We start from the raw sequence: 23216 nt of genomic DNA, 5'->3' as shown, positions 1-23216 counted from the left end.
ACCATTTGCCCCCCTTCTCTTTCCTTCCCCTCCCTTCTCTCCCCCTTAATGTTGGAGGGATGGGTGCCCTCCACGTTTTGGGATGTGAAGGGGTAGTGGTTTTCTTGATTTTGTTGCTCTTACACATATACTTAATAACACTGAGTACATTAGGGTATGGTGCCCTACTGCACAGTGGGTCCCTACCTGTGTTTTTTAACATCATTTGGACGTGAGTGGGACATAAATGGGGACTCATTATTATCGTGGGACGATCAGTTTTAGGGTCACAATGTCTCATTTTGGAAGATTTGTGGTTTTTATATATAGATTGGGATCTTTTTGATAATTTTTGAGATTCCATCAGGACATAATTAGGAACCCCTATATATTTAGGAGGATGGGTCACTATAGTCAGTAATCATGTTCTCTTTATTCCCTTTATTCTCAGGCATTTTAAGATGGCGACGACAATTATAGGAGGGAGCAGTAACAGGGTATATATAGTGGCCTCAGTCTGACTGGCGCATCCTTTGAAAAAGTTGTGATGACAAAAAGCATCAGAAAGTGACATCAGACATTGCTGGAAGCATTGTGGCGGCTATTTTGGATGAGGTCAAGACTTACCATAAACAAGAGAAAGTAGCAGGCTTGGAGGAGACGTTTCATTGCTGAAAATACTCTGAAAACATGTAAGCGCTTTTAATAAAGTATATAGCTCTTATCTAAGACGGTTTTACGTGGTGACTGTTTACTTTCCTTCTGGGTACATGCAATTGCTGGTTTTGGAGAATTTAAACCATGGTCCTGGAGTAAAGAGTCTGTCTGAGCAAAGCCTTCATTACCTGTTAATCTGGTAAGGTACATGGGTTGACAGGTGTACCATTCGGCTGTTTCATTGTATGATCACAAGTGTGGTATGTGACGTGACACTGATTCACAGTATATGAAGGATCCTGCAATCACTTGAGCTCATTAAGCAAGTTATCTACCTACTCAGGGTAAGGGTAAGAATTACAGTCACTGGATGAAAGCATGATCACTGGGGGCACGTGCTTTGAACATTTCGATGTGAGCACATCACCAGTATTTGCGTTATATTTTAAGGATAATGCACTATGTGTAGTTAATCTATTTTTTTGAGGTACTAAGAGTGGAAGAGGAGAAATCGGTTTGAGGAAAATTTGGAATTGGTGGACAATATGAAGATATCACCAGTATATATGGGAAATCCTTGAGAACTTTTAGAACTTTTTGCTGGATGTTTTGTGTGTTTGGAATTTGAACTTTATGTTGGCCGCTATTGAATATAACTAAAACCTTGGTATTAAGAGATCCCGAATTTCCCACTTCTTAATAAGTGATTGAACAGTACTGACTGGCATATCCAAGGCTTTTGTTAGCTTTTTATATCCTTTTCCATCTTTATAAAGTTCCATTACCTTGCTACCTTGTTTTAGCAGTTCCTTTCTGCTCCCCACGGCTCAGTATCCAACCTGCTCAGTGCATCCATGTGAGAGCTAAGAAACCCATTGACTATTTATACACAGACACTAATGGCAATTTAAAAATCCAAAGATATGGGCAATAAACCTTTAATTGTCATATTAACCATTGTGTCAACTTGTGTGCTTGTACCAAGGCCAAACATTCCAGGGTATGTAAACTTTTGATCAGGGCCATTTGAGTGATTTCTGTTATCATTATGATTTAAAAAGAAGCCAAACAACTATGTGATAATAAATGGCTTCATATGATTCCTGTCCTTAGATAAAAGACATGGTCGTTTTTTCGGTATCAATGCCAAAATTTCACAATTTCTGCCAGGGTAAGCAAACTTTTGAGCACAACTGTATATTTGATGGTTGACATAAGTGTGTATAGTTGTTTGAGCACAGATATAAATGAGAATAAATGTTTTGTGGGCAGAATCTTGTTGGAGGCATTTGGTTATTTGTATTTTAACATTACTGTTATTTGCAAGACCTTATTTGTTGTACTTTTGTACTTTTATTACTGTATTATTCAGAAATCTTTGTTTTTGCATTAAGACCTCTTATTGGACCTTCCAGTAAACTTGAAGTAAAATGATATAGCTAAATAAGTACGCATGCAAATATTGTAGATGGTCAGGAATGCTGCAAACTTTGGCAAGTGAAAAGGCAAAATAGTCTGGACAGATGTTAACAGTTCGGCATTTGTTTATCTTGGACATTCCAGTGTCATGTCGCAAAATAGCCTCAAAAGAGTTTAAATAACACATCCAAAGTTGACTGTACTCAGTATCTGAAGAACCTCTCAGGATGGTAAGTTTTTGCTCTCTCTTCTAATAAAGAATGAAGTAATGTGATATAATAAAATATTTTATTATTAATATTAATAATAATAATAATATATTTAATGATGATAAAATATAATAAGAACAATAATAATAAAAAATAAAATGCTTACTACAATACATATACTGTATAATATAGACTATTTGAGCTTGTTTATTGCTTTCTTTTTATTTTATTTTTGATGTCTTTTTGACGGATTTAGTCTTATAATCTTTTTTTTTTTATATCACAAATACACATTAATGGCCAATATTGTTCACCATCTTTGTATGTTAATAGTGAACAAAAAGCTAAAAGTCGGGTATAAAAAATGCAGGTATTGGATGTGTTCAGGAAAGATATATCTGTGCAAGAAATATATGCTGAAAAAGGTTTCCCAGATTAAATCTCCCGATGAGACCAATTTCTTAAATTACGTGCTAAAAAATTAAAATACAATAAATTTACGGAAAACTAATCCTTTTTGGGGAATGTATGTATTGTATTTTTAAGTTAACTTGTAATGTTTCAAAATTCTTTATTTGGGTATTTCAGTACATTAATATCAGTGACCTACAATATGTAGGAAACTACTGACAAATTCATTGGGGTTGATTTACGAAAGGAGTGGAAGCTGTTCAATCGACAAAGTGAATTTTACCTTACCTAAGCAAAATGAAAACTTACTTTGTAAAGTGAACCTGTTCCGATCCTGTAGTAAATCAACGCCAATGTTCACTTTGCAACGTGAATACTGGTGAATAAGATAATGCTGTGTTCAGTTTATATATATATTCATGTAGTAGCAAAGCATCTGTTTTTTATTCCCTTGCACATTATCGAGTATTTAAATTAAACACAGTTTCATCTTATTGATTAACATTTAATTTTCCAAGTGAACAGCCTCTACTCATTTAGTAAATTAACCCAGTTATCACCCACAGGTGTAGGTATCCTTCTCCTTAACACACTGGAAAATTTCGGCCACTATTCTAGGTTATGGGAATGTAGTCAAAGATCAGGCACTGTAGTATATATTGGAGGTTTTGTCATAATGAACTAACAATTTCTTCTTTGTTCATCGATCAGTACTTTAGACAGGTACCATTTTCTGTCAAATAAACACAGGGATATTTGTTCAGTGATGGCACATTGGCATTAGATTCTATCATAAACTTGCTAATGGCATAACCATGTATAGGAAGTAGAAGTAAATAAAGGATTGCAAAACACATTCAACGATAGATGTGAAGTTTGTGCACAGCTTTATTACACACATTAACTGGAAGATACCAGGAAGGAAACATCCACAAAAAGATGAAGCAACTGAGCCAAATATCCGGCATTTAGTCAAATTATGCAAGGGAGTAGCAAAGATGTAAATGTTGCATTTTATGTGCACTCAGAATGCAGAAAGCCTGTCCGTTCACTAGAGATCAGTGACATGCCTAAACATTTAGCCAATCCATTCACCAGTGACACCCATGAGAATTCAGCCTACCAATTCGAAACCAGTAATAATACTATGGATACAGCCTATTTATTAACTAGAGTCAAGTAAAATCACTAAGAATGCAGTGTATCTGTTTACTAGAGATCAGTGACATCAAAAGAAAGCACAGAAAGACCATCAAAACTTGTGGAATATTTTGAGGTACATCACCAATCAAAAAAAATCCATATGGTAAAAAAAAATATGTTTACACTTTGTTAATACAGAAGACATGATAAAAAAAAACTAATGGCTGATTTCACATAATTGTAGTACATCTCAATTGTCAAAGTATATCTTAATTTATACAAAGATCATATGGCATAATATTAGAGTTACTTTGACTTCCTGTTACTTCCACCCAAATGGTCGTAGAGTGATTCTCACATAGATACACTGGGACGGAGGGCTTTCTCTCAACATGTTTTCTGAATATTAATTCACTTCATCGGGAGTAATTACTATTGATAATGTATATTTGTCCAAAATTAGAAACATAAATCTCTAGAAGGAAATGCCAAGGGAGCACTGACGTAAATGCTGCATTTTATGTGCACTCAGAATGCAGCCTGTCTGTTCACTAGAGATCAGTGGTACCTCAAAAAATCTTGTCCACCCATTCATTACAGACCAGTGACAACAGTAAGACTTTTGCCTACCCATTAGAAACCAGTGACACCACTATGGATGCAGCCTATTTATTCACCAGTGACATCACTGGGAATGCAACCTACCTGTTCACTAGAGACCAGTGACCCCCCTGAGAATGCAACCTGTCCATTCACTAGAGATCAGTGACAGCCCTGAGAATGCAGTGTATGCATTCTCTGAAGATCAGCAGCATCAATACAAATGTAGCCTGTTCATTCAATGGAGACCAGTGATGCCACTGAGAATTCAGCCTAGCTATTCACTAGAAACCAGTAGGAGCCATGTAAATGCAGTGTATCCATTCACAAGAGACCAGTGACAGCAATGCAATTATATCTGTTCACTAAAGACTAGTGACCCCACAGAGAATGCAGCCTATCCACTACTTAGAGACCTGTGACATCACAGATAATGCAGTGTATCCATTCACTAGAGACCAGTGAGAGCAATGCAATTATATCTGTTCACTAAAGACTAGTGACCCCACAGAGAATGCAGCCTATCCACTACTTAGAGACCTGTGACATCACAGATAATGCAGTGTATCCATTCACTAGAGACCAGTGAGAGCAATGCAATTATATCTGTTCACTAAAGACTAGTGACACCACAGAGAATGCAGCCTATCCACTACTTAGAGACATGTGACATCACAGATAATGCAGTGTATCCATTCAGTAGACACCAGTAACATCAATACAAATTCAGCCTGTGCTTTCCGTGGTGATCAGTGACATTGCTGTGAATGCACCCTATCCATTCCTTATAGGCCAGTGACATCACTGAGAATGCAGATTGTGTACTCATTTGAGTCTAGTAAGCCTGCTAAAAATTGGACTTGAGCATTAATTAAATCAGCAGTAAAGCCTTTTTAAAGTGCTAATAGACAGGCTTTTTATGATGGAAGAGAGTGTGCATGGCTCTTATGGCATAGATGGTTCTAATTGCCTGTAAGCACATTTTTCTGTTTGTGTACACCAAATTGTTCTTGCACAGCTAAGTGCTTAGTTTCAGCACTCTTTTGTGCAAAAATGTGCCCTGGAGTTGGGCCATCCCAGTCTGACCAATCAAAATGACTGAAAAGTCAAACTAGAAGAAGACTGGGGAAGAAGGAAGCACTGGCCATGGAGGAGAGTGTGAAGGGGATATGTTTTCTGGGTAAGTGTGCTAAAATACATCAATATGCTGTGCATACTTTAATATTATGACCAAATGCTTCAGGAGGCCAAAAAGTTTCAGTTTTATGTTGGTGGCTTACTTCTTCTTTAAAAGTATTTAAAAGTCCGGTGACAAGATTTATTTGCTATAAACCAGTGACTTGATTATCCATTAACCATTTTTCTTTTATTTGTATTTTTTCACACCCCAAAGGTTTTCATAGGATTGCAGCAAAAACAGAATAAAAATAACAAAATAGTTGACCAATACCATTGCCTGTTTATGCATATCTGCTGAAAGGCAGTTAGAAGCACTTTGATTTTTGTGATTCCGCAAAATGCTTTGAAAGTATACATCTACTGAAATAATGTTGCAGACAACTAACCCAAACATATTTTCTAACATACCTTTCAGAAATACCTTGTGGCTATTGTACTGACCGCTGGTACCTATTTGGTTGTGTGTCATGGAGCCTGTTTTCGCCAGCTAGCTGAACTGAGTGAAGAGCCAGTAAAGGGTGAGTTGAATGTTTTTGACTCCATAGTGATGCTAAAACAGCTATGCTACCTGATCACAAAATATAGTATATGAATTATAGAACAGAGGCTTCAGCTGCATCCAAAATCCCAAGATTACAAGGTTGTATGGGGTCTACCTGCAATTTCCACTGTGTTCAGGGGGGCATTAGACTTTGGCTGACATCCATTAGGGACAGGGGTTCTCAGAAGTCTCCCCACTCAGAGGAAGAGGAGGGAAGGCATCCAGTGTGTACACCCTGTATGTGATGATATCACTGCACATTGCATCCAAACAAAGCAGTATAAATCCCTAGAAATAGGTAGAGGGTGCTTAAAGCACTCACTTTCACCATACACAGTATATTTTAGTTGCTTTCTTTTTAAATAAAGTTGGATTAAAATGTGTATGCCATCCTAGGAGCATGGATTTCTTCGTCATCATATGTGCATATGTAGTTCTAGTATTAATGCTGGGGTTTCCATATCTCAGTTTGGGTTTCATATTAAATGTGTTGAAACTGCTTTATACCCCGCTATAACAATGGTGTAGCTGAAGGACTAGCACATAATTGGCAATTTTGCTATTGGTGGCTATAGGAATTGCTTGATTATTGTTAAAGAATCACTGCAAGTATGTTTAGTATATATTATTATTTAAAAGTGTAAAGGGTCTCTGACATTATTTTATATATTCCAAGGGGGCACTAGATGGCACTTAGCAAACATTCACACGAGGCTCCATGTATACTGCAGCTGATAAACTCACATTTAGGAGCTTGTCCATGTACACATCATCGTTTGCAGGCAGTTGAGTTTTTTTGAACGCACCAAACGTGCATTCACGAGTAGATTTTATCAGCGTTTCAAACGCCAAATGCTTGTAAATGCGTGTAAAGGTGGCTAACCGCGTTTATAAGCATTTGCGTTTGGAATTTTTTTCTTCTGTTTCCAGATGCTGTCCAGAGCCTTTTTTTTTCATCATGAAAAATGCATGCAAAGCATTTTCCCGGTACTCAAATGGACCTGGTACACCATACTTTGAGGTTTTGCATGAAAGAAAATATGTTAGACACTGCTACAATAATTTCTGCACAGAAATGAGCTGGAACACATCCAAACACCACAAAAAAAAAGACAGATAATCTCAACAAAGACTGTTCTTTTTGCTTCTGCTCTCTCTATTTCTCTCAAAATGTCTGAAATAGTTAATTTTTTTACTGTTTTTCAGTGCATTCTGGGCATTTTGGAAAGTCTTCTGAGGTTATCTTTAAGAAATGCTTCTAAACGCAAACACTCATATACGCGCATAAACGCGGTATGCAAATGTGGCTAAACAGATGTTTTTTAAACTACGTTTTCCAGAAGTCAGTTTCCATCATTCAGAAGTGTCCCATGTACATGGAGCCTAAGGCTGTGACACCAGTTACACCACAGACATTACATTCAGGCACAACATTGTTGTTTCAGGCAAATTAAAGTGGTTCTAACAGCTGAAAGTTTTTTTTTACGGGGCAGGACCGAGCATTGGAAGCAGGTCCACATAAGTGACTTCCTAGGGGGCATTTAAGTTGGGAAGGAGACAGGAGCACAAGTGGGGAAGAGATCTGGGCTGCTCTGTGCAAAACCATTGCTGAGAGCAGGTAAGTATGACATGTTTGTCATTAAAAAAAAAAACTTTTAGGTTTACAATCACATTAAAGCAGTATTACCACCAGACTATTTTACCTCCTTACAATCCAGGTCATTTTTCAATTTTCAGCGCTGTCACACTTTGAAGGACAATTACTCAGCTATGCAAAACTAACAAAATTAACTTTATATCATTGTTTGAGATAGATAGAGCTCTCTTTTGGCATTATTTAATCACCACTTTTTATTTTTTGCTACATAAGCAAAAAAATACCAAACATTTAGAAAAAAGGGTTAGTTTTTGTTATACAATTTTGCAAATAAAAATATATTTCTTTATACAAAATGTATTCTGCTACCAGGGGCGGACTGACCATTTGGAAACTCGGGCACTGCCCAAGGTCCCAAGGTCAGTAGGGGGCCCCATGAGATGCCCCTGGTACCTTTTTCACAGGCTTTTTTGAGTTTGGGCAAGGACACAGGGGCCCCATGATCCCCTATTGCCCGGGAGCCCCATGAGTTGTCAGTCTGCCCCTGCTGCTACATTTCTTTGTTAAAAATAATGCACATCGGTGTAAATTATTTAGTCTATATTTAGTATATGTATATATATATATATTTGAAAATTGAAAATCTCATTTCTAGAAGACTTAACATGTGAATTCAGTACAAATCCCCCCCCCCCCACCAAATGACCCCTTTTTTGGAAGTAGACAGTCTGAGATATTTAATAAATATTATTTAGGCATATACAGTATATTTATTATTAGGCATGCTGAGGTTTTTGAAGTCATTATTTTTTGTCACTACTTTTTGGAAAATGAAGAAATTAAATAAGCTTATAAGTTATTTTTCACACACAGCATGAGCATACTTACAGTTGAAAGGAAGATTTTCTTATCCCCTCAGAGACCCCCGGTCTGTGGAGAGATTCCTGGTTTATCAGCAGAATTCTGGGAACACCCCTTGAACACGGAAATAACGGCAGCTTATGTTCAGAGATGTTCAATGTTTATTAGACATTACTAAGATTATATAGGATACAGAAAAAATAAGGCAGGGGGGAGCGAGTTTCAAAACTGTAACTTGTAAGTTTCCATCAAGACCTAACTACATGAAACATGACATATACATTTCTTAGTATAAATTGTTTTTGCTAGCTTCCTGAGAAATAGCCGGGCAAAGAAAGTTTCTCGGTCACGTTGTCTTTTGTTGATAAATCCTTGAGCAAACTAAAACAGTTTCATTAAACTTCTAATATATCTGCAAAAACCTAACTTAATACTTAAAACGGCGTACATTAACAAAATGGAGGTTATCTAGATCCTTTCAACAGTGACACCTCGAAACACATTCTGCTATTCCTTCCGAGTATGGAGATACAGCCTAGATGCGTAGAGTGGCACAAAATCCAAAAAGCATAATTTATACATAATTTATGCATCTAATTTCCTGACTACCTATCATATTTCTTGAGTTTCTAAAGTACCAGGATAGGAGAAACCCACAAAATGACCTCATTTTGGAAAGCAAACACTCCAATGTATATTCTGGCATTTTCTTTTGAAAATGTAATTTTTCCACAAGTTTTTGGATGAAATGAAAATGTATTTTTTTTGTCAATTAAGATATTTTAACACGCATCATAGGCATGCTTAGAATTATACCTCAAATGAAAGTCTGCTACTCTTTCTGAGCACAGAGATACCGCATGTGTGAGACATTTTCATAGCCTATGATAAATAAATATAAATGGTGCCACCAAAAAGATCTAAATCTTATTAGCCAAATGGCCAATATCTATTCTACCAGCTGCAAAATCAGCCCTATAATCATAAGGTGTGCAAACAAAAAAACAAACAATTTGCGCTAGTAAAAAATATATATAAATACAAATATATGTGAATAAATGTCCCAAAAAAATATAGTCCAATAAAGTGAAAAAATGCACTGAAAAAAATGTGACAATCCACCACCAAATATACTAAATTAACTCATCAGAGCTAAATGCTGATAATATTATAAATCAGCATAAAGCGCTAATTCCTCTGGGAGTGATGGTCAGCAGGCTCTTGAAACAATACTTGGCTTTAAAACTTGATCTCCAGGTGGCAATACTCTGCAAAAACCAATACTTGGCTAGCAAATCGATATCCTGGGAGCAATAATCTGCAATGTGTCACTAGGAAAATCCACTTCTTATAGACACCACCATATCCATATCCATAGGGTATTAGACCAGGCACTCAGGAAAAAAACAACAGCTCATAGTGCAGTAAATGATTCGTTTAATATGCACACATCGCACTTACAACAAACGGTGTCCTAGCCGATACAAGCATCAATAGCATGTCAAACACAATAGACAAACCCACATGCACTGTGGACCACTGGGAAACATAATGACGTCACATCAATCAAGCCCCGCCCTACGTGTTTCGTCATCATTGTCCTCACAGAGCGGATAGATGTGAGATGTCTCAACCTCATTAAATATGCACTGCATTTAGAACGGCCAGCTGTCAGCAATACGGAAGCAAGCAGGATTCAATGATGACAGATCACCGTGTTTACAAATATAATACAAAGTATCACATTAGAGACATCAGAAGGCAAGGAGGGTATTAATATTATTCAAAAATGATACAAAAAACTAAATATATAAATATAAAAACCCTATGTTTGCACACCAATAATATGGGTATATATATATCTATGGAAAAAAACATGATATTCTAATTTAAAGGGCCAGTCAATATATAAAGAAGAACTCTAACCCTCACAACAAAATATGTATATAAATATATAAAAAAATTTAAAAGAATTTATTTACTAAACAAACTAATGGCCAAATGATGTCTTAACAATCAAAACATATAAAATAAAACTAAAATATTATAATATATTAAAATTTGTGAGAAAACAATTAAGGTCGATGTCAATATTTAACCAATATGGTTTCAAAGAATTTAACTCATAAATCCAATACATTTCTTTTCTTGAAATTTCATTTATTAAATCAGATCCTCTCCAATGGGGTTTGACCATCCATTCCATAAAAGGTTAGCAAACTAGGATCACAATTATGTACTAGCGTAAAGTGTCTCGACACACTGTGTTTATCAAACCCTTTTCTTATATTCCCTATATGTTCACCTATTCTAGTTTTCAAACACCTTCCTGTTCTACCAATATATGGAAGGAGACATGGACATTCCAAAACATAGATAACATGTGTAGAGTTACATGTAATCAAAGAATTGATATTGTATTCCTTATCAGAGAATGAAGAGTGAAAGGATTTCCTTTTAATTCTGGATTTGTCTTTCACTGTCTTGCATACTTTACACTTATTGCAGTGAAAAAATACTTTTAACTTTGGAAATAGGTCAACTCTTTTAGGGGGGTCGATCACATTATGGGCTAATCTTGTCCTTAAAGACCTGTTCTTTCTGTAAACAAATTTGTGCCTCTGTGTCCTTGCCCAAACTCAAAAAAGCCTGTGAAAAAGGTACCAGGGGTATGTCATGGGGCCCCCTACTGACCCCAGTCTGCCCCTGGGTACAGGTGTTTTTTCGCTGCGTAGTTCTGGTTTATTTGTTATAAATCCATAGCTAGATGACATAAACAAGCCAACGCTTCTCATGCATGCCCTGCCTTTTTTGAGGCTATGGTTGGTCCAGTGCTCTTCATAATCAGCGAAAGAAGACCAGCAGAAGCAGAGAACACACAGCAGAAAGGTCCCTAAATATCACTGTGCGCTTCCAGGTCCACATGAAACCTATTTGGCAGATCTGGATCTGCACTGTGATGCTGCAGGGAGCGGGATCCCTTAAGCTCACACATTGTGAGGGAGGGAGCAGTTTGGTATCTTTGCCCTGAGTGCTGGATGACCTTGTTCCAGCACTGGTTGCAGCTACCACATCTAAGGATTGATAAACTGCAATATATTACATTCATGTTCTTGGGTTTATTACTACTTTAAATTAAAATAATAACAATAATAACATGACCCATGCCTAAACAGTTTCTCTATATTTTAGAGTTAAAAACATGAAAAGTTATCCTGAGTATGGCAATATCTTATAACATAACTCTAACATTAACTCCTTTCCAGTTCTCCAGCAAACAGTGGAGCAAATATTAGTACTGTCCTTCTTAGGGATCATGCACACTTTGGGCTCTACTATAAGCTTTTCTTCTGGCAGGAGAAAAGTAGATTCAAAAACACGCCTAAGCCACATTTTTGCATACCTTTTTAGGAGCTTCAGGCGTTTGGGTGTATATTTATTTAATCTGCCAAAATATTAATTTATTTAAATTTTTATATTGAAACAAAAAAAAAAGCTCAAGCACTAATTGCGCCTAGCACTTATATATGTTTAGACTCATTTAGGCACGTCAAGCCTTTCTCAGTTAAAATGCTCCTCTCCTGAAAGCACAAGTGATGTTTTTTTTTCTGCTTTTAAATACCCCTGCCTTTAAACTCCTGTAAACACCTATGTGTGCATGCACACAATACGTTAACATGGAGGGTAGTTTAGAGGCAGAAAAAACCCCCAAAAACCTCTAAAACAGGAGCTTTTTACCTTGTGCGAATGAGGCCTTATTATCAGAGGAATAAATAGTACCTACCCTTTCCATCCTATACATTTATGTCCTACTGGTGCAATGGTTTGTACTGACCACAGTATCAGGGTTAGTAGAGTGCAGACATATGGAATTCAACAGGGATGAAGCTTTTTGTAGTCTACCATTGCAGATGCACAAAGGATGGTAGCTTGATTACAGCAAGCAAGAGCTGTCAGGATTTAGTCACTTGAGATAATAGTGTTCTTTTTTTTCCCCCAGGATGTCTCTATAAGGGAAAATTATATCCGCTTGGAAAATCATGGAGGACGAAGAGCTGTTATGACTGTAGTTGTGGCAAAGATGGGGATATGGAGTGCTGTCAAGCGTATGTTGATATTTTTAGCAATACAATAGATTTATTATTTGTTAACTGCTTGCCACCTGCCCACAGTACATATACTTTGAGCAGGCAGCACAGCCAGGCTAGGTGATGTGCTAATATATTGCGGTTTTACTTTCTGGTTTACAGTATGCATGCGAGGGCCCCCTGCTGACCTGTGCTGTGATTGGACACAGCACAAGTTCATCAGAAGGTTTCAGCCAATGATTTTGGCTGTATGCCTGCCGATCGGCTGTAGCCAATAACATCACAACATTCTGTGTTTACAAACACACAGAACTCTGTACACAGGACAGTGATCTGGCTGCTTCTTCTCCCTGAAAAGCAGGGAGAACAATAGCCAGATCTATTAGTAAAAGCAGCACATATTATACACATTACATATTGTAAGGCACATAGTTAACCTCTTGAGTTCCCCTTGATGTTAACCCCTTCCCAGCCAATGTCTTTAGTAAAGTGTACAGTATTAGCACTGATCACTGTATTGGTGTCACTAGCGACATCAGTGCTAGTTAGTCAGTTAGTGTCTCTCCTCGCCAGTGTCTGTTAGCACTAGATGGCCGGCCACACTATCACAGTCACACTATAAGTCACTGATCACCGCCATTACTAGTATATATAGCTACGCAAATTCACGTATATGAATCATAGCTTGTAGACGCTATATCAGTGTTCGTCAGTGCCACCTATTGGTGCTACCTAACAGTTCCAATCAGTGCCACATATCAGTGCCAGTCAGTGCCACCTATCAGTCCCATATATGAGTGCTGCCTTTCAGTGCTCATCAGTGATGCCTGTCAATGCCAACCAGTGATGCTTGTCAAGTCAATGCCCATCAGTACCTCCTCATCAGTGCAGACAATCAGTGCCCATCAGTGCAGCCTATCAGTGCCCATCACTGCAGCCTCATTAGTGCACATCAGTGAAGAGAAAAATTACTTATTTACAAAATGTTATAACAGAAACTAAGAAAAAAACTTTTTTTCCCCAAAATGTTCAGTCTTTTTTAGTTTGCATAGCAAAAAAAAAATAGTGATTAAATACCACCAAAAGAAAGCTCTGTCTCAAAAAAATAATACAAATTTAGTTTGGGAATAGTGTTGCATGACCGCGCAATTGTCATTCAAAGTGCAATAGCACTGAAAGCTGAAAATTGGCCTGGACTGGAAGGGGGTAAAACTTCCCAGTAGACAAGTGGTTAAAAAGCCACTTTGCCAAAACCACCACCAGCATTCAGCACTCACTGGAACATGTGGCTTCATAGGGTATTAGCAGCAAAAATGTTCTGAGTAATCACCCAGATAATAACAGCTTTCTCATGGAAGTGATCCCTTTAAATGGATGCACTGACCAGGTCACCAAGGTCCATGGTACACGAATATATAGCGTGGCTGTGTGGAATAAATGCTTACCAAACTGAGCCAGATGTAACTTCCATAGTGTAGTATTTATTTAAAAATACCCAGTATACAGTACAATATATATAGTTCAAAACAAAGTCGCCAGCACTTACAAATGTAGCCCCCACATAGACTCCATGTATTGGCGTGATGTCAACACCCTAAACTCCAACCAACGGGATTCACGCCTTTAGGAAAAGGCATTGGTAAACAAAATGTAGCATTAAAGAAATTACCGAGGGAAGTTTGAATAAACAAATAATCACAAATAAGACTCCCCTCTCATCAGTTCTAAATAAAATCCACTTGTTTTTAAAATTGTTATCCCATATTTCAAATGCTACTGTTATAGTGAACAATTCCAATAGAACTATACAGTATGTTTTAAATTACCCTTTTGACTCCAACTAGCATGCCAATAACCTGCACACCAATGTTTTCCCCAAACTGCAGTAAATCCCCCTGCATCTGTGGAAAGACAAAATTCCTTATCCAAAATAAATTCTTGCCACAATGACCTACCATTAAATGAATCAAGAATTTTGACCACGCTAGTATGTCATCTTTAAGGTCGGTAGTAACCTTGACATGTGAATATGGGGATTTTAAACCCGATATAGACATGTACAATCACCTCAAAAACATGCTGCCCACTGGCAATATTCTAGTTGCAAAAGGAAGAAGGCCTAAAAGAGATTGCATCTCTTTTTGCGTAACCTTCTTTTTTGGAACAAAAGACAAGTAAATGTTTTACAGACAAATGAACATAAACAGCTGTGAAAACACATATAAGCATATAATATACTTTAGGAATAAAATGTGAACTGAAAGTCCATAATGAAACGTAGATATCAGTTGCAATGTGATATTCTTCGAAAGCTCCCAAAACCACCACATGCTCAAACACCGTAGTCCCTTTTGGGTATGCACTCACCGAACCTACATGCCTTCCACTCTCATGGTCGGCATGTATCACTTGTAAATCTCCAAATAAGGCATCAATATGTGAGTTCCAACATCTCCACCAATCTTATTCCTCTCCACCAGATGTAAAAAGCATGTAAATATAAGAGACAAACTCTAATGGTGTAGTACTAATAACACCTTTTATTAAAATGAATAGACAGCCACTTACAAGATAAACTCATAAAAATGCCTGTTGTATAGACTACAGTGGGGATCGAAAGTTTGGGCACCCCAGCTAAAAATTTGTATTAATGTGCATAAAGAAGCCAAGGAAAGATGGAAAAATCTCCAAAAGGCATCAAATTACAGATTAGACATTCTTATAATATGTCAACAAAAGTTAGATTTTATTTCCATCATTTACACTTTCAAAATAACAGAAAACAAAAAAATGGCGTCTGCAAAAGTTTGGGCACCCTGCAGAATTTATAGCATGCACTGCCCCCTTTGCAAAGCTGAGACATGCCAGTGTCATGGATTGTTCTCAATCATCGTCTGGGAAGATCAGGTGATGTCAATCTCAAAGGTTTTAAATGCCCAGACTCATCTGACCTTGCCCCAACAATCAGCACCATGGGTTCTTCTAAGCAGTTGTCTAGAAAACTGAAACTGAAAATAGTTGACGCTCACAAAGCTGGAGAACGCTATAAGAAGATAGCAAAGCGTTTTCAGATGTCAATATCCTCTGTTCGTAATGTATTAAGAAATGGCAGTCATCAGGAACAGTGGAAGTTAAAGCAAGATCTGGAAGACCAAGAAAAATATCAGACAGAACAGCTCTCAGGATTGTGAGAAAAACAATTCAAAACCCACGTTTGACTGCACGATCCCTCCAGAAAGATCTGGCAGACACTGGAGTTGTGGTACACTATTCCACTATAAAGAGATACTTGTACAAATATGGTCTTCATGGAAGAGTCATCAGAAAATAACCTCTTCTACGTCCTCACCACAAAAATCATCGTTTGAACTTTGCAAATGAACATATAGACAAGCCTGATGCATTTTGGAAACAAGTTCTGTGGACCGATGAGGTTAAAATTGAACTTTTTGGCCGGAATGAGCAAAGGTACGTTTGGAGAAGAAGGGGCACAGAATTTAATGAAAAGAACCTCTGTCCAACTGTTAAGCATGGGGTTGGATCAATCTAGCTTTGGGGTTGTGTTGCAGCCAGTGGCAGAGGAAACATCTCACCAGTAGAAGGAAAAATGGATTCAATAAAATTTCAGCAAATTTTGGATGGTAACTTGATGCCATCTGTGAAAAAGCTGAAGTTAAAGAGAGGATGGCTTCTACAAATGGATAATGATCCTAAACACACCTCGAAATCCACGGGGGATTACATCAAGAGGCGTAAACTGAAGGTTTTGCCATGGCCTTCACAATCTCCTGACCTCAACATAATTGAAAATCTATGGATAGACCTTAAAAGAGCAGTGCGTGACAGACAGCCCAGAAATCTCAAAGAACTGGAAGACTTTTGTAAGGAAGAATGGGCAAAGATACCTCAAACAAGAATTGAAAGACTCTTGGCTGGCTACAAAAAGCGTTTACAAGCTGTGATACTTGCCAAAGGGGGCAGTACAAGATATTAACTCTGCAGGGTGCCCAAACTTTTGCAGACGCCATTTTTTTGTTTTCTGTTATTTTGAAAGTGTAAATGATGGAAATAAAATCTAACTTTTGTTGACATATTATAAGAATGTCTAATCTGTAATTTGATGCCTTTTGGAGATTTTTCCATCTTTCCTTGGCTTCTTTATGCACATTAATACAAATTTTTAGCTGGGGTGCCCAAACTTTCGATCCCCACTGTATAGCGGGATGTGTGTGTAATGCTCTCACCACCGCCGGATCGCAAGCAATGGCACTCCCACGTCACTTTTGGTTCCCCTTCAGACGTCACTTCCGATCTCTGTACAGCCCCACCCTGACACGTTTTGTCACTTTCGACTTAGTCATAGAGATGGCTGCACCTTGTGGCCTTAACATTGAACTGGACATCAATTGCTTTATCAGTAATTTTTAATATGTAATTAGGGGGAATTTCAGGCTGAGTATAATATAGATTAAATTATATTAAATTGTATCGTACTATTTAGTTTCATTTAATTTATTATTAATGTCATTATTTTATGATGATTTTATTTTGTTGTATATTCTATTGGAAATCATTTATCCACATATATATATGTAATTTTAAAGATGTATAGGTTCATTCCGTTAATGTATAGATTAAGAATATTGGATTGGGAGGTCTTGTTATTAGTACCCCCTCCCCCCACTGCAAATATATAGGTCTGTATGAGTATTCCCCCATTTTTTGAGGTTGTATATACAATTACCAGTAATATGGTGGTATATCCTTCTAAATGGGTGGGTTTTGACTGCCCTTGCCCAGTGTTGGCAATTGACCAATGATAGCGGTGGGGTGGATACATAAGGAGTGTGGCCGCGCCGTGCAGCCATCCCTATAACTAAGTCGGAAGTGACGAAACGTGCCAGGGTGAGGCTGCACAGCGACCAGGAGTGACGTCTGAAGTGGAACCAAAAGTGGCTCAGGAGCGCAATTTTTTGGTATCCGGTGGTGGTAAGAGCATTACACACGCATCCCACTATAGTCTAAACAACAGGCGTTTTTATGAGTTTATCTTGTGAGTGGCTGTCTATTCATTTTAATAAAAGGTGTTATTAGTACTACACCATTGGAGTTTGTCTCTTATATTTACATGGTTATTACATCTGGTGGAGAGGAATAAGGAGATTGGTGGAGATGTTGGAGCTCATATATTGATGCCTTATTTGAAGATTTACAAGCAATACATGCTGACCATGAGAGTGGAAGGCGTGTAGGTTCAGCGAGTGCATACCCAAAAGGGACTACAGTGTTTGAGCACGTGTTGGTTTTGGGAGCATTAGAAGAATATCACATTGCAACTGATTCTACGTTTCATTATGGACTTTCAGTTCACATTTTATCTTTAGAATTTATTATATGCTGTTTTCACAGTGCCACTGAACTGTTTATGTTCATTTGTCTATATACACAGTGTATTTAATTGAAGGTAGTAGCAGTGTTGATTATTTAATATTTTGTGCTTATTATTGAATTTTTAATTATCACTTTATTGCAGGCATCCAGCACACAGGGTTTTTGTTTGTATTTTATAAGGAAATGTTTTAATCTATCCACTTTAACATCTGTAAGACTAAATTCCATATTAACTGTATTGATACTAATACCCAGAAAGTCAAGAAATTGTAGGATAAACTGTCTTTTCATGGACAAGTGGAACACCAAAAATGCTGCATACCTTACAAAATGATTGCAATAATTTAAGGCAAGCAGGCAAATCAACTGGACCCATAAAAAAGAAAGTCATCCAAATAATGAATGAGGAAATTGGAACCAGACTGAACAGATGCAACCCACTGAATAAAAACAGAATATGCCTCAAAATAGGAACAGGACAAAGAGCAACCCATAAGGAGGCGATGTGTAACTTTTGCCTAAAAGACTCGTAGATAAACCACAAAAGACCGTCAAAAGTGTTATGCTCTTCAAGTATAATGCCAATTTGTTGAAACAGCCCCAAACTTTTTTCAGGAAATTTTTCAAACATTACACTAGCATAAATGCAGAAGGCCTGCAGCCAATTATTAAAATTCCCGGCTACGGGCCTATGATTATCACTGTCAACATTATCATCCTTTTTATCACTTCTAAAAAGGAATTCTTTTGCAGATGGAAGCAAAGACAGTAAATCAATAAAATCACCATTCTAGATTTTTCTCCTTCAGATTAACTGACAGGTGAAAACCTAGAGGTGATAATTCAGACAGCATTGTCTCCTTTACAGTAGTGTCAGAAATGCACTGTGGTCTGCATACATCAGAGACTTTTCACTGACACCAGCATTAGAGCATCAATAGGATTGCTAGCTGCATTATGAATGCTGTGTGCAGCAAAAGAAAAACAGGAGAATCAACCAACATCAGACTTCTTACTAAGATCACTAACTAATTTAGACAAAGAATCAGTAAACTACATAGTAAATTCAATTGAGAGGACTCGCCATTCAAAGAAGCAGGCTGAGGTGCAGATCACAGGAATGCTTCATGCTTCAGCTTGTACAGGTGAGAGAGCTGGTGATTCAGCTCTGCTGTGGCTGTGCCTGGGCAATCTGCCTCTTTAAGGCTACCCAGATGCATGACTGGTGGCCTTTCTGCTTCTCCTCAGCATCCTTGTGACGAAGCTCCACTCCTGTGTAGCACCCCCTTGCTCCAGCTTAGGTACCCCCTGTGGCCATGCCCCCCTCTGACGATCTTTTTCAGGGATAATCACTCTTAGGCTTGCTAGAAGCTGCAGTGCAGGGTGAGGAAGCTTCCTCTTCAGCCAATCCTTCTCTTCAGGCAGCGCTATAGACTGGGAATGCTTCCCGAAGGTGAAGATATTCTTCCTCTTCCTCCCGCTGTGCATTCCCTTCCTGGCCACCTTCAGCGATGGTGGCAGGGGCATCAGTGGCGAGCTTCCTGATGTTGATTCCAGCATCTGAGGTAGGTCCAGGCATCCTCCTATGCATTCTTCCACCCCTTCTTCACAAGATTTTCCTAAGCAGGGTCATCATGCCACTGGATTGGCTACCACTTTCAGCTCAGCCCTGTGGAAAAAAGCTATAGAGCTCACTAAGGTGTACCCCAAAAAGCTGGCACCTGAGGGGGCTCTACACAGCCTTTAACCACTTCCATACCGGACACTTTTACCCCCTTCCTGCCCAGGCCAATTTTCAGGTTTCAGTGCTTTCACATTTTGAAAGACAATTGCGCAATCATACAACATTGTACTCAAACTAAAATTTTATCATTTTCTTCACCCAACTAGAGCTTTCTTTTGGTGGTATTTAATCAACACTGGGGTTTTTTTTTATTTTTGCTAAATTAACAAAAAGACTGAAAATTTTGAAAAAAAACACGTTTTTCTTTGTTTCTGTTATAAAAGTTTGCAAATAAATAATAGTTCTTCATAAATTTAGGCCGAGATGTATTCTGCTACATGTCTTTGGTGAAAATAACCCAAATTAGGATGTATTTTTTAGTCTGTAGGAAAGTTATAGTGTTCACAAACTATGGTATAGATCTGAATATTGATCAATCCTGAAGTACTGACAGCCAATCTAATTTCTTGAGGTCCAAGAATGTCAGAACAGTACAGATATCCCCCAAACGACCCCTTTTTGCAAAGTAGACAGTCCAACGTATTTCATAAGAGGCATGGCGAGTTTTTTGAAGTTGTAATTTTTTTTGTCATCATTTTTCAGAAAATGAAGAAATTAAAAAAATGATTTTCACTATTTTTTTTTACATACTGTCACCAGTGCAGTACAGCATCATCATATAACTGGCATGGCGGTGATCAGGGACACTGACTGGTGACAGTAAGAAAAAAAAAATTGATAATTATTTTTGTTTAATTTTTTATTACATTTTTTTCTCTTTTTTTAAGATTTTTTTCATATTTCACTATGAGCAAAGTAGTATAATGTTACCATAGTAACATTGTACTACTTTGGGGAAGTGATCAGTATTTTTTTTTTTTTTTTACATAATTTGCTTATAGCAAAGAATTACTTTGCTATAAGCAAGCATTTACCTGAATGAAATCGATTCATTCAGGGTTTTTTTTTTGTGCTTAGCTGTGATTTGGCCACGGCTAATCACATGACACAGCTGGGCTGTGATTGTCCCAGCTTGTGCATGTGATCGCTGTGACCATTCACAGCTAGACACACTTGTATACAATGGATGGCATGAAAGAAAGCCATCCATTGTATACAACTGTCATGTGACCTGCTGTGATTGGTCACAGCAGGTCACATGGTACTGGCAATGGGGCCGGTAAACAGATCTGTCATCGGCCATGTCTGAGGTACACGGCCGGTGACAGATTGCGCTGCAGAGCGGCACTCCTGAAAGAACACCATATGGTGTCCACCCGGAGGGACGAGCTGTTCGCCTGGCCGCCATCTGGCTATAAGTCAGGCGGCAACTGGTTAAATAGCAAAAAATGCCCTTCTAGAACTCTCCGAAAGGTCACCTGACTTTTCTCTGACCTATAGAAAAAGGCACTTGACCTTGTTCCCACATATCAGCCCTCATAAGTATGTGTGACAGGTATAGGGGACCTTGAAACCCCCTGATGTTGAAACAGTCTCAAGGGGGGCCTTGAAACAGGTATTCCCGCTTTTTCCCTCATTCCGATCTTAAATGCAAGTTGAATGCACCTGAAAGCACAAGCCATTTCTCCAAAAGCCCTAAATGTGAAGACAGAATTTTGGTCTTCGGCATCGTAGAGACAGCAAGACAAGAGTAAACCTCAACTTTTTGCAAGAGACACATTCTAATATAATTGGGATGTTTTTAACTTCAAACACAGAGAAATGATTATTTCTTACCTGAGCATAGGGCTCTTAAACGTCCTATAGTACAGTTCAGACCTAGATATGAATTTAGTCTCACAAATATGTAGATCTCCATTACTTGGAGTCCTAGTGGCTCACTGCCTTGTGAGGTAAACCCCTATTTTCCCCTCAGTAAAAAGCCCACTGCAAACTCTGGAGCTTCAAGCATTAATTTCCTGCCACCAGAGTTTCCAAAATATGAAGTAACTCAGTAACTAAACTAACAGGACTCTATGAAAACCATCAATGTAAGTCTTGTAAGTTGCGTAGACTGACCCTTAAATATTAAGTTTCCAAAGCCACTGCTACATTTTTGGAATTTTAACCTGTGCCTGCATGTCATTATCTACACCCCATCCATACGCTATGTACCAATAAATTATTAAGGCTCCATTCACATTAGCTCATCTCCAAAGTTGCACCATTTCCCATGGAACTTTGGAGCGCAATTTTGATGCGACTTTGATCTGATTTTACATCCTGTGGACCAAAGTTGCATCAAAAGTCGCACCAAATTAGCGCAGCCACCTTTTTAAAGTCACACCAGTTTGATCGGGTGTTGTTGGAAAGAATCAACTGCGACTTGTCATGCAATTTTGATGTCCAAAGTCACATGATGAGTCACACAAGTGTGAATGGAGCTTGGAGTTACAGTAGATTCTACATAACATTCAGTTTGCATACCTTGTTCCTGTAGGGCACAATGACTTGTCTAGCAGTGGTCCATAGAAAAGCAGATGTAACTAATATCATTTTTATTTTTCAGTTATGGGAGACCAATTAGCAACAACATAAATTGCATATTCAAATTTGACCGGAAGGCCTGCAAATACTTCCTAGTACCAAATGAAGATCCTGAAAAGCAATGCCCTGGATATGCCATGGTGGGATAAATACATTATGCTGGAACCATCTACAATGTTATCTCTTTCAAGAATTCAAATGTAATAGTAGTGCACCCAGTAACTTGTAAAATAAATAAATCAAGAAAAGATCCTAGAAACATTAAAGGTAATCTTTATTTATTGCTGCACAAATAATGACTTACCATATAACTTATATAATATAGATAATAAAGTTATTATCTCTTCTTGTGCATATAGTAGGTTTAGAAAGTAGATTCTTTTTAAGTGCTAAGTGGCTGTAAACCAACCCAGTACTGCAAATTAATCACAGTAATCTTTAAAACCCAGCTCCAGGTTGAACATCCCCCTTTCCTTATTTCTTGACATTAGCCGCCTTCCACGGCATTGACCCCTTACTTTAACTTTTTCCTCATTCAAGATTGACTCCCTTCCTTTTACTTTTGCTGTATGTATTATTGGACACACCATTTTGCAGTGAGCCCATGTCAGACTGATAATATATTCCTTGGGGGCAGGTTCATGACTGCCTGGGTTCATAGAACACTGGGCCCATATAAACCTGCTTGGCCCAAGCATTGTTATGGTGGGCCTAACCATGCACAAATACCGTACTGTATATCACAATACAAATACTAATTATTATTTGCATATTATTTTACTGCCTTGAAGTTGCAGATTATCGTGGTGTTTTCTTATATCAATATAACAGTCCTGAGTAAAATCAACCCACAAGACAAGTACTACTACCTTTTTCAGATGTAGAAATGCCACCAGTGGATATAAAAATAAAATAACAGAGACAAACTTTC

General features: G+C 37.9%; 1 protein-coding gene across 1 annotated transcript; it reads left to right on the top strand.

Annotated features, from left to right (window-relative positions):
• Positions 1-2158: 2158 nt before the first annotated feature.
• LOC149442352 (beta-microseminoprotein-like) lies at positions 2159-23216 on the top strand. The gene is made up of 4 exons (XM_089656179.1): positions 2159-2285; positions 6013-6115; positions 12597-12702; positions 22308-23216. The coding sequence occupies exons 1-4, from the start codon at positions 2283-2285 to the stop codon at positions 22432-22434; spliced, it is 339 nt and encodes a 112-aa protein (XP_089512305.1). The 5' UTR covers positions 2159-2282; the 3' UTR covers positions 22435-23216.

Source organism: Staurois parvus, unplaced genomic scaffold (genome assembly GCF_062004578.1).
Source record: "Staurois parvus isolate SC_StPar_1 unplaced genomic scaffold, SC_StPar_1.0 ptg000894l, whole genome shotgun sequence".
Lineage (NCBI taxonomy): Eukaryota > Metazoa > Chordata > Amphibia > Anura > Ranidae > Staurois > Staurois parvus.
The sequence above is the reverse complement of the archived record's forward strand: the minus strand, read 5'-3'. Positions and strand labels throughout refer to the sequence as shown.